The sequence below is a fragment of the Cutaneotrichosporon cavernicola genome, assembly GCF_030864355.1.
Source record: "Cutaneotrichosporon cavernicola HIS019 DNA, chromosome: 1".
Lineage (NCBI taxonomy): Eukaryota > Fungi > Basidiomycota > Tremellomycetes > Trichosporonales > Trichosporonaceae > Cutaneotrichosporon > Cutaneotrichosporon cavernicola.
Window position 1 is genome coordinate 3,610,526 of NC_083393.1, and position 13,303 is coordinate 3,623,828.

A 13,303-nucleotide genomic window follows, 5' to 3' on the forward strand; every position below is an offset into this window, starting at 1 on the left:
TGTGAGCACCATAGAGGATCCGGTACTGTGTATTCTTGCCTGTGGATAGTTTTGGAGCGGTGGTTGTGTCAACAGGTCGAAGGGAGTTGGAGACGCGCACTCAACCGTGCCGCCACCGCCACCGCCACGTCCCATTTGTCCCATTGGGCTCGCGAATCGCTATTCCCGCCAGTTTTCACACAACCACCCTGGTCCTTTCGGTTGGTATGGATCAGAATGGCCATCGCCATTGTCGGGGTCTTGGATGAGAAGGAATGAGGGATGAGATGGGTCAGTGCGTCAGATCTCGGTGGTTGACCCTCGGCATTCCAGGAAGCCGGAGCAGCATCAATACGGCTGGTCCATGGCACGCAACAGGACTTCCGGCAGTGTCGGGCGCGTTCTACGCGGTGTCCTCCTGATGCAGCGCGAACGGGGCGCCGGAAGCCGGTGATTCCCCGTCCCTGGGTTCGAGCGGCGTGCCGTCGATGCCGTCGGGGGGTTGTGATGGGGCGGGTGCGATTGAGTAACCGTCGATGGGACATGGAAGGACAGACGAGACTTGGAGACATGTACAATCTCGAGAGGATCAATCCGTCTCATGTTGCTCGTACACGATCAACCCTGTACCACGTCCTATAAACCTCATGGACAACAACAAGATGTTGTGACGTAGTGGGCTTGAAGACTGGAGTCAGCAAGATGCCGAGTTTGGCCGCAGGGATCTCCGCCCCATCTCGTTCAACCATGCCAGTTCATGCCACGTCCTTCCAAGTCCTTCCGTGCACAACAAATCTAGGCCTTGGGATTCCTTGGGCTGTCAGACTTTGCTGGGCTGATGAGGGCTACCTAGCAATCAGCCATCAACGCCACGATATCCCTGAAGAAGATCTTTTGTGGTTCCCCCGCCAACCCCGCCAATTGGTCGCCGGCATGCTCCGACCGGCAGTTACTGGCAAGCAAGCGCTGATGCGCAATCTGGCGCTCATTCCTTTTGTCTTTTGATCGGGTGATCATGTGATGGAGAGCCAGGAGAGCAGGGCTAAGCGGTATAGGCGGGGAGCTTTCAGTCGTGTTGCTGTATAGATACAGCGGAAGGCCGTGGCCCATTACAATCTCGTCATCCTCCATCAAACTTTTGCTCATTGCTCACCACACTCACCCGAATCTACACCACAAACAACCATGGACGCTATCGGACCCCTCGAGACTCCCCTCCGCCTGGTCAAGGGTGACCAGATCTCTGACGAGCCCGTCACCCTCCGTATCCCCAACCGCAACATTGGCATCCGTGGCGTGAGTTGGATTACTGAGCTCGCGTGATCAGTAGCGCGCAAGCAACCTGAACTTTGCCCATCCACGGCTGACACCCAGCAAGACTATGAAATTACGAACGAGGAGACCGGCAAGGTCATGTACAAGGTCAAGGGCTCGCCCATCAGCTTCCACAGCACGCAGCGTGAGTTCCACGGGCCCTGTTGAAGTCGCCTCGCTGACTCCAGTCTTCTGCTCGGCCGATGGCAAGGACAAGCTCTTTGAGATCAAGTACTACAACGGCAACCACCCGCACTTTGAGGCGCAGCGTTGCGACGTCATTGACATCTCGAGCGACTGGATGGCTGGCCCCCTTGCCATCTTTGCTGCCTACGAGAAGGTGTACTCGAACGGCGACGTGACCAAGCAGGCCCAGATCTACCTGATGTCGCAGGACAAGGTTCGCCCCGGCGCTGTTGTTGGCCCGCGTCTCATCCTCCGTGGCGACATGGACACTGAGGCTTCGGTTGTCCTCCGCTCGACTGGCCAGGTTCTCGCTGTCATCCGCCCTGGTGAGAAGCCCGCCGGCGGGGCTGTTGAGGAGAACGAGCGCGGTCGCGCGGGTGTCAGCGGCACCAGCTCGTTCCTCGTGACAGTCGCACCGGGCATGGACATTGCCGCCATGGCCGGCATTGCAGCGAGCTACAACCAGCTGCACAACCGCTCCAGCGCCGGCTCGGCTGGCCAGTCGCGTGCCAACTCGCGCGCCCCATCCCGGTCGGCCTCGCGCAACCCCTCGAGGCGTGGAAGCGCCGCCCCCGTGCCTGTGGTCAATGTCCCCCAGCACCTTGCGTGATCGTGATCACCACACCCACCACTTTCGATATTCCAGCCTTTTTCGTATAATGCATCTCCTGCGTGCCACCCAACGTTACTTGGGCCTCGACGAGAACAGCGCCTCCTGGTCACTGACACGGTCTGCACGCCTGGTTGACTATTCTTGCTCACACACATCCGCATTCGTGACATGTTCCAGTTCTGTTCCAGGTCTAGACCACCCTCTTCTCGATTACCCACTCCTCAACCACCGCCCTCGACGTGGTGCCTCGCTCACGGACAGCCTAGAGCACCCGGAGGGCGACGACGCGGAGCTTGATGGGAAAGTTGGGCCGGAACTCTATCTCGTCTGTGCTGATGACGTCAACTTTGCCAGCTCGAACAAGCTTGTCGACAAAGGAACGATACCGTGGTTCCCAGATCGTGCCGAGGATAGTTACGACCACAAACCCGCCGGACATTGTCAGACGGACAAACTCTGCGATCGCTTCGGACCGACATGCCCCTCCGTCAGTGTGCCGACACAGATCGTGGCGTTGTAGTAGTCGCCTGGGATTGCGAGCTGGCCAGAGAGGTCGGCCTTGGTCAAGCTGGCGTAGGCGCCCGTCTTGGCCGCCTGTGCGAGCATCCCTTGGCTCAAGTCGATGCCGTCAATGTTGTTGAATCCGAGCTTGCGCAGCTCGACTCCAACCAGGCCAGTACCGCAGCCCGCGTCAAGGACCTTGAGGTCGGGGCTCGGAGCAAGGACAGCCGCAAGGGCATCAGCTGCTTTCTTGGGTGCTGTGTAGCCTAGCGAGCCAACGAGGTCGTGCTCGTACTCTGGGGCCCAGGCATCGTAGATCTCCTTGAGCTCGGAAGGTGACTTGGCAGAATACACCCGCTCGAGGTATTGGCTGTCACCTTGGGCGGCGGCGCTGGGTGACATGTTTAGGCAGGGTAGAATGGGCAAGAGACGCGGCGTTGGCACTCTGGCGCAGAGGCTGGTTGGTAAAAGATGGAGAGCTCTGCAAACCGCGAGCAATTGAGGAGGAATGGTTGGAAGTGAACGCTGCGTGTGAAAGAGTGACACCATGATAGCCCTCAGTCTTATTGGCCTCTTTGCACGCGCCTCCTACCCTCGGCAATTCGGCGATCGGCAACTACACGACCTGCAGCTCAAACGGGCGGACATGCATGAATTCTACTCTACGCTTGTCGAATGCTGGGGAACGGGTATGGGCGATGACGATGTGATTGATAGTATATACAGGCTACAGTGAATGCAAGGCCTGCGGATGAGTGGAATTGTGCTGTTAGGGAAGGATGTGGTACTATAGTAGTGACGGAGATCAAGTTGAGTAGCCATGTCGTTTACAACCTTGAGTACGGCCCGTGGCCCCAGCGCCTCCAGTTCTCCTGGACCCACCAGCGCCCGATGAACGCAGCCTCTTCCGACCAGCGAGCGGCTTCCAAACCAAACTTGCTCTCAACGTTGTGGAGGAAGTCGTGGAACTCGAAATCCATCGCCACCTGTTCGTTGTAGTCGTCGGCGCTGAACTGCCACTCGACATCCGTGGCATCACCCACAGGTACCGTGAGGACCCAGTGCTTGTGGTGTGCGTCGCGGATCGTCAACTGCTCGCCGCCCGGGTTGACGACCGTAAACTGCCAGTTTGAGACATCGTGGTCACCCTTGGTGCGGATGGGCCGGATCATGGATTGGCCCTCGTAGTTTGCGGTCAGCTCCTTGGCCGCCTTGGTCGCCGGCTTGGAGAGAGAGCCAGTCTCAGCGAGGAGGTCGAGAATGGTTGGAACAATGTCACGCGATGTGACCGAAGACTCGACCTTGATGGGCGGGATGAGCGGGTGCGAGAAGACCATGGGGACTATGTTGTTGATGGTGTATGGGTTGTAGTAGGTTGGGAGCTTGCCGTTCTCTGCAATGGAGAGGCCGTGGTCTCCGACGAGCACGACGAGCGTCTCGTTGGCGACCTGGAGGTCGTCGAGCGCGGTGAGGATCTTGCCGAGCCAGCGATCGTCGTAGCCAATCGCGTTGACCCACTTGGACAAGTCGTCGACCCCCTTGCCGAGTGCCAGGTACTTTTCGTCCTCCTTGTCGGTGTCCGGGATGCCGTACGGGTGGTGACTAGTACTCGTGAGATGCGTGATCAGCACGCGTTTCTTATTCTGCTTGGCCATGTGGAACTCGTCCTTGATGTAATCGATCAATGGGTCCTCGACGACGCTGAAGTAGTTGACGTCGGGAAGCGTCACTTTGCCAAACTTGGCATAGTCCGCCTGCAGGTACTCTTTGTCGTAAAAGTGCCCGTAGCCCATCCTCCAGACGAGAGGCTTCTGCTCATCAAAGGTGCTGGTTGCCGACTGCATAAACGACGACTTCCATGGATGCGACAAATAGTCGTCCTCGTCATTATGGCCCAGTTGGTGATCCAGCGTACCAAGGACATCGAGGACTTGTGGCAGACAGGGCTGGTACAAGTGCTTCTTGTACTCGCGATTCCAATCCATGATGAGAGGAGAGAGGCCGCACATTGTTCCCGCAACGCTCTTGAGAGTGTATGTCGAGGTGACGTACGTGTCCTCGAACGTTATTCCTCCGCGCGGCGTCTGCTTTTCGCCCTCTCCGGGCGCAAAGCCGCCGCCAAAGTCGCCAGTGAGGTAGCGCGCAGTGCTGGAAATGTTATGAAGGCGGTCCTCGACATCACTGGGCAGCTCCTTGTTGGCCCACGAGTCGGCAAAGCGCTTGGCAATCACGCCGTCCTTTTTGAGCGGGAAGACGTCTTTGCGCGTGCTCTCAAGAAGGATGGTGATGACATGGCGAATGGGAACCGTCTTGAGGTCGCCAAGCGCCTCCAACAGGTTGTCATGCAAGTTGCTAATCTTGAGTGGGTCGTGCGACGCCGTGTACTGCCGGCGGTCATTGTAGAAGTCCTCGAATCCAGCAGGTACGCGATCTTTTGGCAACCACGAGTACCTGGTTGGGCGACTCATGGCTGTCCTGCCGTCCCACTTGAAGCCGATACCGGACTTGTACAGGGGCTTCATCCTTGCGAGCGACTCGGACGAGCTGCTCAAGGCGATAAAGGGGGAGACAATGGCGGTCCACGACATGAGCTTGAGCGTAGCCTTGTGGGGGCGCATCATGGAGAGAATAAACATGGCGAGAAGGGCGGCGAGGCCACCCGCGTGGATAAACGCCTGGTAGAGGAGCATCCAAGGCCAGTTGCGAGGGTTGAAACGCTCATCCAAGGTCCAGGTGCGGGGGTTGAGAGACCGCCACGGCCAGTTGCGTGGGTTGAGAGCGTGCCATGGCCAGTGACGCGGGTTGAGAGCGTACCAGGGCCAGTTACGCGGGTGGAGGCGGGCGCGCCACGAGGGGCCAATCGATGATACCGGAGACCCAGAGTTTCCAAGCAGTCCGTCCGTCTCTTCCTCACGGGATGCCAAGTTGTCCAAGTCGTACTCGTCGCTCGAGGTGTCGTCGAGGTCAAAGTCCTTGGGCTCACATGCCTCAAGGTCTACCTTGCTAGAGGTGATTCGTTGCTTGGCAATGGTGTACCAGCCACGCCACGTGCTGCGACGCAAGACGTGGCGCGGACCGACGGCCATGACGTACGACAACGCGATGAACGGCGCAGAGATGAGATTGGCGAAGATTTCAAAGACAAAGTATAATGGCCATTGGAGCAAGGTGGCGGCTAGGATGCAGCCGCATGTAATGTAGATGGATGGCCAGAGGCCCGAGAGGAGGGTGCGCCGGCCCGCGGCGTCACTGGCGAGCGAAGCGTTCGCCCAGTGAACCTCTACACCCGAATTGTAGAAGACGCACACGTTGGCGAGCGCGACAAACACCGAGGTTGACAGAAGCAGCGTTCCCCCAAAGCCGACAAGAACGCGGAGCGTCCTTGAACGGTTAACGTCGAGTTTCTGCTCCACGAACAGGTGGCAAACGACCAGGAGGAGCACATCTTGCAAGAAGAATGAGTAGCACCACCGCGTAAGCAGGCCCTCCTGTAGGGCGCCATAGTGGGCGTAGATGTGCACTGCTTTGGACAAGAGGGTTGTCACGGCTACCAGCGCAAACGTGGCTTTGCGGTTGAAAAGGGCCACGGAGAGGAGTGTCCCCAGGCTTGGACATGATCGTGTTCGGTACATTTGTAATGGCGACTGATATATCTTGGGGGTGAGTGGGAGGAGCGATGTGGACGTTGAGGTCGTAGATCGTAGGGCGCCGCCGACGACTGGCGACGTCCACAATGAAGGTGAAGAAGGAAAGAGTGTGTGGGCGGGGTTGGTGGTATGTGTATGTAGTGGTAGTGTGAATGTGCCGCCTGGGCTGAGATTTGGTTGATGAGAGTGTGGTTTTTGACAGTCGAGGCGACGCAGATGACGTGTGTGATGGGTTGGAGTTGAAGAGGGATACAGTCTTGATGTAAACCCAAAGCGCCAGAGGAGGGTGTCAAGTCAGGAGTCTTGATCGCGTGTGGAGGTTAGTGATGGAGCTAGATCCGCAGTGGGTTGTAGGTTGTCGGGTTAGACGCAATCCGCAGTCGATTCCAACCAGGGTCAATGAGGATGCCGTGGGTGGTTGATGTCGTTGACGGTTTCTATGTATTCTGTTGAAGAATGTTTGTTGAAAGAGATGAAGGAGGAAGGAGGAAGGAGGAGTAGGAATCAAAAGTGAACTGCGTGAGTTTACAGTGTACAGTGGAGGAAGGATGAGTTTGTGGAGACGAGACGACGTGCCGGCTAGTTGACAACCAGGGGACTAACAAACTGGGTAGGTTGGGTGGGGGGAAGGGGGGAAGGGGGGAAGAGGGGGAAGGGGCAACTCGCGTGACTCGGCGCTAAGATGGTCTAAAGGATCAAAGGGCCTTAAAGGAGTTGGGGGCGGTGCAAGTTGGAATGAAATTCAACCAACCCCCATGTGCAACCACTTTCGTTTAAATCCCCCCTGTGTGCGCATGTGCGTGTACCTGAGGCCTGGAAAGCATGGCTCGGGTTCAACACCCTGCGACCGAAGTTGTCGGACTATGCGCTCAACCTTTGCACTTTGTCTGACGCAACGAGTCGTTGCGTCAGACAGAGTCCGATGAAACCGACAAACTCTCCATCCTCTGGTCCTCTAACTGATCCAGTTTGATTCAGTGTGGCTTTATAGAATACAAAGTAGCCGACGGAATCCATTCTTTTGCCTCCGAAACCCGCATGATCGCTGTTTTTGTCAACGCATGCCTTGTAAATGTCAATGACGTAGTTGGTTTACTTTATTGCGCAGTTTGATTCTATAGTAGTCTTTGGTTTTTGGGCTCATTGCCCAACTTGGTTTGTTTGGGCACATGGCCATGTGAAACTTGAGCAGGTTGTTACTGACCAAAGTTCGGGTAAACAGTTGATGCGGTGCTTCAGAGGTCAGTTGGTATGTTTCGGAAGCCACTTTAGTCTCTTTAACATCATGGGCCTGAGATAACCTAATGGCTATTAAGCCCTCACTTGATACACCAGTTTGGAGCATATCCGCATACCCCGAGTTCCTCGGACCTAGCCAGACAACCAGAGGCTACGTTGACAAACAGTACACACCATGTCGCCGTCTTGTATCATTAACCGACCGGGTCCGAGATCCTGCAATCGGCCCCAACCCTCTGACAAGTGGCGGTGGCGGACGACGTAGTCGCAGCATCGGGCCCTTCGGTCCCTTTGGTCTTTGGCCGCATGGCTGACCGCGTCCAAGCGCGCTTCCGCCGCCATGCCTCTTGACAATCTTCCTGACAGATGTTGCCAAGCAGCATGTAACAACTCGACAACTTGACTGCTTCAACAAGCTGGTCGCCTGGTCGCATGGAATAGTCGTCGTCAATCAATCCTGGCGTTTCGGAAGGCGCCTGGCTGTTAGCGGATCTGCTGGCCCACAACACCCCTTTGATCCGACATGCAGAGCCGTGTCCTCGATGCTGCTGGCCACGGACCCTAACTGACAGGTAGGTGGGCGTGGTTGTTGTATCGTTACAGATGTCCTCCAGGTCTGCAGACCAAACCAAGCCATGAAACCCATGGCCGCCCATACATGTACCAAGTGAATGTTCCACCTGCTGGCATTATCATAGTTCAACCTTGTTCATTCACCAACTTAGGGCATCTACTTTGGCAACGACCGGACGTACCGCCAAGCACTCAAGGCTTTAGCGCAGGCTCTAGCGCAGCGCAGGCGGCTTGGCAGCCCCGACGTGCACACCGGGTACGATGCCGCCATGAGCCGCGTGCTCAACGAGTCGGCCGGCCTGATGAGCCCCGACATATACACGCATCTGACCATGGCCGGCGAGCGCACCAATCTGACCGACATCGAGCTCAAGAGTCTGCAGGCGGAAACCGATGGACTGTTCGACATGCTCGACAACCTCTCGTCTACAGAGTACCTGGTGATAGATGTTATCGGAGAAGACATCCATCTTCAGGTGAGAGCGACGATGACGATGGCACTGTGCCTGCTCCCGCGCCGTCCCCGCGCGTCGTCCTGCCCGCCGAGAAGGGCGCTGGGGTAAACCTTGTGGATCTCTGTGGGTACGCTCTGCGGCTCGGGACGCGCATGTTCACATGGACAGCAACGAACATGATACATGTATACATGATACATGCAACTTGGGGACAGGTTCAAAACTTGTCAGGGTGCGCAGGGCACATGTCAGGCTTAGGCTCGACCAGGTCGGGCGATGGCGGTGGCGATTCGACACGGGCGTGCGCGTCGGCCGACGATTCCGCCCAACCCGAGTGCGCAACGGTGGGCTCCCGTCGCTGCTTCCCGACGTTAGCCCGGGGTCGTGGGGTCGGGGTCTGAAAGCAGCTGTGTGCTGCGCGTGGGCGGTGCCGAGGTCAACCCCGTGTCAGCCTTGGGTCGACGATCACATTGTCGTCCTCGTCAGCGTCAGCACAAACCCACTTGGCCTCGATAGGGTCGAGGCGCCGAGTAGAACATGAGGTGCTCATATGCTATGCGTGGAAATGTTCCTGCAAGCGTGAGGTCGGCATAGTACTCGACCGAGGCGGTCGAGGTGTCAGAGTCGGACATGGCGTGTGCGCGCGGTGGTCTGGAGCCGTTCAACGCACCCAGAGACGGAGGTGATGTTCGTTGGGTCCAGGAAATGATGCTGGTGCCTTAGGTGATGGTGGTAGCAATGTCTGATGATGTTGATCAGAAACCGAGTCGAGTCTGAATCCGGTGGCAAATCGACGAGTCAACGTTATTGGACTCAGGAGCCAGGAATGTCGCTCCACGTGGCCAAGAGCGGAACGCAGCGGGCAGCGGGCAACCGGCAGCGGGCCGCAATGCAAGCCTACACCATGCACCCCCCGAATGCAACAGCGGGCGCACATGGCATCTCAGTGTGGACAACCTCGACCCACTCGGACAACGACCAAGGTTCACGAGCGCACAGCAGCTCGCTCTATATCAACTCGCTCCGCTCACACGCCAGAGCCCCACGGCCACGGCCATCAACAAGGATGCATACAGAAGAACGTCGTCTACAGTGGTATGTACTACATGAACTATATGGTTCGCGGTGCCGGCGACCGAATTACAAATCGGCCCCCTCAGTGCGGTTTAAACAATGTCGAGAGCAGCTTGCGGCTGCTACGCGAGCTGGTGGGGTTGTTGTTGTTGTCGTCGTCTGCGTCGTCGTCGTCATTGGCACGGTCAGAACGGTCGTTGTCTCTTGCCGACTAGCAGTTTGTTGAAGATTCGAAACTACCCGAAGGGTCGCTACCCGACGACGAGCTGTCTGCGGGGCGTGCCGACGCCACGGCGGTGGTGCCGGGCCGCTTGAGAGTAGCCATGGCGACCATGGCCTCTTCTTCGCTGACCCACTTGTGCACCATCGAGGCGAGATCGGTGTCCATGCACGAAAATGTGGGCCCGAAAGGCACGAGCTCTGGAGGCGGACCGAGCTCGACCGTGTTGACGAACGCCAGGCAGCTCGCGGCGGCCAGCCGCACAGGCGGCGTGGGGCACATCGCGTCGCGGTACGGCACAAACGTGAGGAGCAGGCCCCCGTGGACGACGTCGTGGACGACTGCGGCATCTTCGGTGAGGGGGTGCTGGAGACCTGCCTGTGTATGGTGTCAGCTGGCGTACCGCCGCCGCCACCGACCACGCTCAAACGCACCAGTTCAATGCAGCACGTTGCAATCTCTGCAGTCAACTTGGCCCAACGTTCCAACGTCGCGGGAACACGCTCGCTGCCCCGCGGTGAAAAGCCGTGGGCACGCTTGTAGTCGACGCTGCGGATGTCAGCATGGATTGCACAATTGCCACTTGCAATTGGAGCGCCTTGTCGGCGACGGCGAGCGCCTGTTCGCTCCCCGGGAGCTCGTCGAGCCTGTTCTCGCGAGCAAACTGGGCCCAGCGGAAAGACGACTCCTTGGCGGCGACACGGAAGTGCATGTGGTCGTCGACGATGGGGCGGTACGGCGGCCCGAAGAGCGGCTCGCTGCCCAGCCAGTCGTTGCGGGGAAACGTGTCCGTCGGGGGGTTCATATCTGCCTCAGAGTTGTGGACGTGGTGGTGGAGGAAGGCGACGGCGACGACGGTCAAGAGAGGTGGGATGGCGAGGGAAGACGCGAATGAATGACGAGTCGATATTTATGAAGAGGAACGGAATCTAATTCTTTGGCGGCGATGATATATGAGAGCAGTCGGCATTGCGGTGATTCTGGGTGGCGGTGATCGCTGTCGGCGGGGTTAGACATTCGAGTTGAGTTGGGAGAATATGTTGAGGAATGAATTGTCCTTTGGTGGAGATCCGAGCACACTCCGTGACTACATGTCAGAATAAGACATCCAAGCATGACGCAGCTCGTAGATGAATCAAAGCCCGAGTGACAGCGTCCAAGCTCGCCCTACGCCGTGGGCTGTAGGGGGGTTGTCCCAAGTCTCGCCAGCACCCGTCAAGCATCCCAATACCCGATAAGCCATTATCCACGTAGGGCGTAAACAAAAACGGCGGATGACGTCGAGTGTCAAGTGACCGGCTATCAAACAGCCTATCAATCATCTATTGTCCGAGTTTTATCATCAAGCAGACCCAGCAGAGTTAACTCTATTGCTATTGTCATCGCGGGATACCTGAGCGTTCAAGCGCCGCGGCAAAACTCACCGGGCCTCCCGATCGGCGCCCTCGTTAGGGATGGGGGCTTGTCGGCATGTCGGCATGTCGGCATGTCGATTCAGAGACGAATCAGTCATGTGACACATGCCAGTAATGAGACCAGTACCTCGGGTGAACACTTGCATGCCAGAGGCCACTTGCGTCCGCTTCAATGTCCACCCGGGTGGGCATCCGGCCCCGCTAGCTATAAGATGCAAATGCCCTGCGTTCCCGTCTTGTTCTCAACCCCACACCGACCCGGTCCACATCATGAGCCCGCCTGCAGACCTCACGAACATTCCCAAGAAGCACAAGGCTGCCATCTACGACAAGCCTGGCACGCTCAGCATCAAGGTCACCGAGATTGACACGCCTGAGCCCGCCCAGGGTGAAGTCCTCGTCCGTCTCACTCACTCGGGCGTCTGCCACTCGGACTATGGCGTCATGATGAACGCGTGGCCGGCGCTGCCTGCGCCCACCCCCGAGGGCCAGGTTGGTGGCCACGAGGGTGAGTTCTCGGCGGGGTGAAGGTGGACGGGGGTGTTACACGCCAGGGGCTTTTTGGCTCCGGAGATCGCACTAGGACGCGCCCTCATCCCGCGATCGTGGCTGACTTTAGGTGTGGGCTATGTCGCCAAGCTGGGCCCCGGTCTCGACAACTCTCCAGTCAAGGTTGGTGACCGCGTTGGTATCAAGTGGATGTCGGCCGTCTGCAACGCCTGCATTCCCTGCCTCAGCGGCCGAGACGCATCCTGCACTGCCGGCAAGATCAGCGGCTACTTTACTCCTGGTACCTTCCAGCAATATGCCATTGCCCCGGCATCGTACGTCACGCCCATCCCCGAGGGGCTCGACTCGGCTTCCGCTGCCCCCCAGCTCTGTGCCGGTCTGACGGTATACGCCGCGCTACAGAAGGCAGACGTCAGTGCTGGTCAGTTTGTTGTCATCATGGGTGCCGGTGGCGGTCTGGGTCATCTCGCGTGTTCCTTGGCAGCCAACGGTCTTGGAGCCCGCGTGATCGGTATCGACCACGGCAGCAAGAAGGATGTCGCGAACGCGAATGGTGTCGAGTTCTTCATCGACTTTACCCAGACAAAGGACGTCGCTGCCAAAGTCATGGAGATCACCGGAGGACTTGGCGCTCACGCCGTCCTCGTTCTCACCGCCTCCAACGCGGCGTACGGGCAGTCGCTCACATTCCTCCGCTTCGGCGGAACCGCCGTCTGCGTCGGTGTTCCCGAAGGCGAGATGGTTCCCGTCGCCTCGGCCGCTCCCCCACTGTTCATCTTCAAGGAGCTCCGCCTCGTCGGCTCGGCCGTGGGCGGTCGCCTGCAGGCCATCGAGACCCTCGACTTTGCCGCCCGCGGCGTCATCAAGACCCACTACAAGACGGCCAAGCTCGAGGACCTCGCTCAGGTCTTCCAAGACATGGAGGATGGCAAGATCCAGGGCCGGGTCGTGCTCGAGATGCACTAGGTCGCTTTCTACGTCAGCAGTACAGATGGATGAATGTGGTATTGGTTTCTTGCCACGGACAGCGGAGAGCGAGGCGAGCAGGGTGGCGGCGGAGCAGCAAGGGTGGGAGCGACAACGCGTGTCGTAGGGGGGTTAGGGGGTTAGGGGGTTAGGGGGTTAGGGGGTTAGGGGGTTAGGGGGTTAGGGGGTTAGGGGGGGTTAGGGGGTTAGGGGGTTAGGGGGTTAGGGGGTTAGGGGGTTAGGGGGTTAGGGGGTTAGGGGGTTAGGGGGTTAGGGGGTTAGGGGGTTAGGGGGTTAGGGGGTTAGGGGGTTAGGGGGTTAGGGGGTTAGGGGGTTAGGGGGTTAGGGGGTTAGGGGGTTAGGGGGTTAGGGGGTTAGGGGGTTAGGGGGTTAGGGGGTTAGGGGGTTAGGGGGTTAGGGGGTTAGGGGGTTAGGGGGTTAGGGGGTTAGGGGGTTAGGGGGTTAGGGGGTTAGGGGGTTAGGGGGTTAGGGGGTTAGGGGGTTAGGGGGTTAGGGGGTTAGGGGGTTAGGGGGTTAGGGGGTTAGGGGGTTAGGGGGGTTAGGGGTTAGGGGGTTAGGGGGTTAGGGGGTTAGGGGGTTAGGGGGTTAGG

At 58.3% G+C, this 13,303-nt stretch overlaps 7 protein-coding genes across 7 annotated transcripts; 3 read left to right on the forward strand and 4 right to left on the reverse strand.

Moving 5' to 3' along the window:
- Positions 1-1,164: 1,164 nt before the first annotated feature.
- CcaverHIS019_0113500 (uncharacterized protein) lies at positions 1,165-2,089 on the forward strand (the record flags this gene model as incomplete). Its single annotated transcript, XM_060596957.1, has 3 exons — positions 1,165-1,275; positions 1,354-1,438; positions 1,482-2,089. 3 exons carry the CDS (start codon positions 1,165-1,167, stop codon positions 2,087-2,089), a joined length of 804 nt encoding a protein of 267 aa, XP_060453898.1.
- Positions 2,090-2,533: 444 nt separating this feature from the next.
- Positions 2,534-2,995, reverse strand: CcaverHIS019_0113510 (uncharacterized protein; the record flags this gene model as incomplete). The annotated part of the gene is made up of 1 exon (XM_060596958.1): positions 2,534-2,995. One exon carries the CDS (start codon positions 2,993-2,995, stop codon positions 2,534-2,536), a length of 462 nt encoding a protein of 153 aa, XP_060453899.1.
- Positions 2,996-3,420: 425 nt separating this feature from the next.
- CcaverHIS019_0113520 (uncharacterized protein) lies at positions 3,421-6,225 on the reverse strand (the record flags this gene model as incomplete). The annotated part of the gene is made up of 1 exon (XM_060596959.1): positions 3,421-6,225. The coding sequence occupies one exon, from the start codon at positions 6,223-6,225 to the stop codon at positions 3,421-3,423; it is 2,805 nt and encodes a 934-aa protein (XP_060453900.1).
- Positions 6,226-8,137: 1,912 nt separating this feature from the next.
- CcaverHIS019_0113530 (uncharacterized protein) lies at positions 8,138-8,615 on the forward strand (the record flags this gene model as incomplete). The annotated part of the gene is made up of 2 exons (XM_060596960.1): positions 8,138-8,146; positions 8,205-8,615. 2 exons carry the CDS (start codon positions 8,138-8,140, stop codon positions 8,613-8,615), a joined length of 420 nt encoding a protein of 139 aa, XP_060453901.1.
- Positions 8,616-8,724: 109 nt separating this feature from the next.
- Positions 8,725-9,139, reverse strand: CcaverHIS019_0113540 (uncharacterized protein; the record flags this gene model as incomplete). The annotated part of the gene is made up of 2 exons (XM_060596961.1): positions 8,725-8,904; positions 9,011-9,139. The coding sequence occupies 2 exons, from the start codon at positions 9,137-9,139 to the stop codon at positions 8,725-8,727; spliced, it is 309 nt and encodes a 102-aa protein (XP_060453902.1).
- Positions 9,140-9,792: 653 nt separating this feature from the next.
- Positions 9,793-10,606, reverse strand: CcaverHIS019_0113550 (uncharacterized protein; the record flags this gene model as incomplete). Its single annotated transcript, XM_060596962.1, has 3 exons — positions 9,793-10,179; positions 10,236-10,337; positions 10,376-10,606. 3 exons carry the CDS (start codon positions 10,604-10,606, stop codon positions 9,793-9,795), a joined length of 720 nt encoding a protein of 239 aa, XP_060453903.1.
- Positions 10,607-11,486: 880 nt separating this feature from the next.
- CcaverHIS019_0113560 (uncharacterized protein) lies at positions 11,487-12,692 on the forward strand (the record flags this gene model as incomplete). The annotated part of the gene is made up of 2 exons (XM_060596963.1): positions 11,487-11,724; positions 11,836-12,692. The coding sequence occupies 2 exons, from the start codon at positions 11,487-11,489 to the stop codon at positions 12,690-12,692; spliced, it is 1,095 nt and encodes a 364-aa protein (XP_060453904.1).
- Between the last annotated feature and the right edge of the window lie 611 nt (positions 12,693-13,303).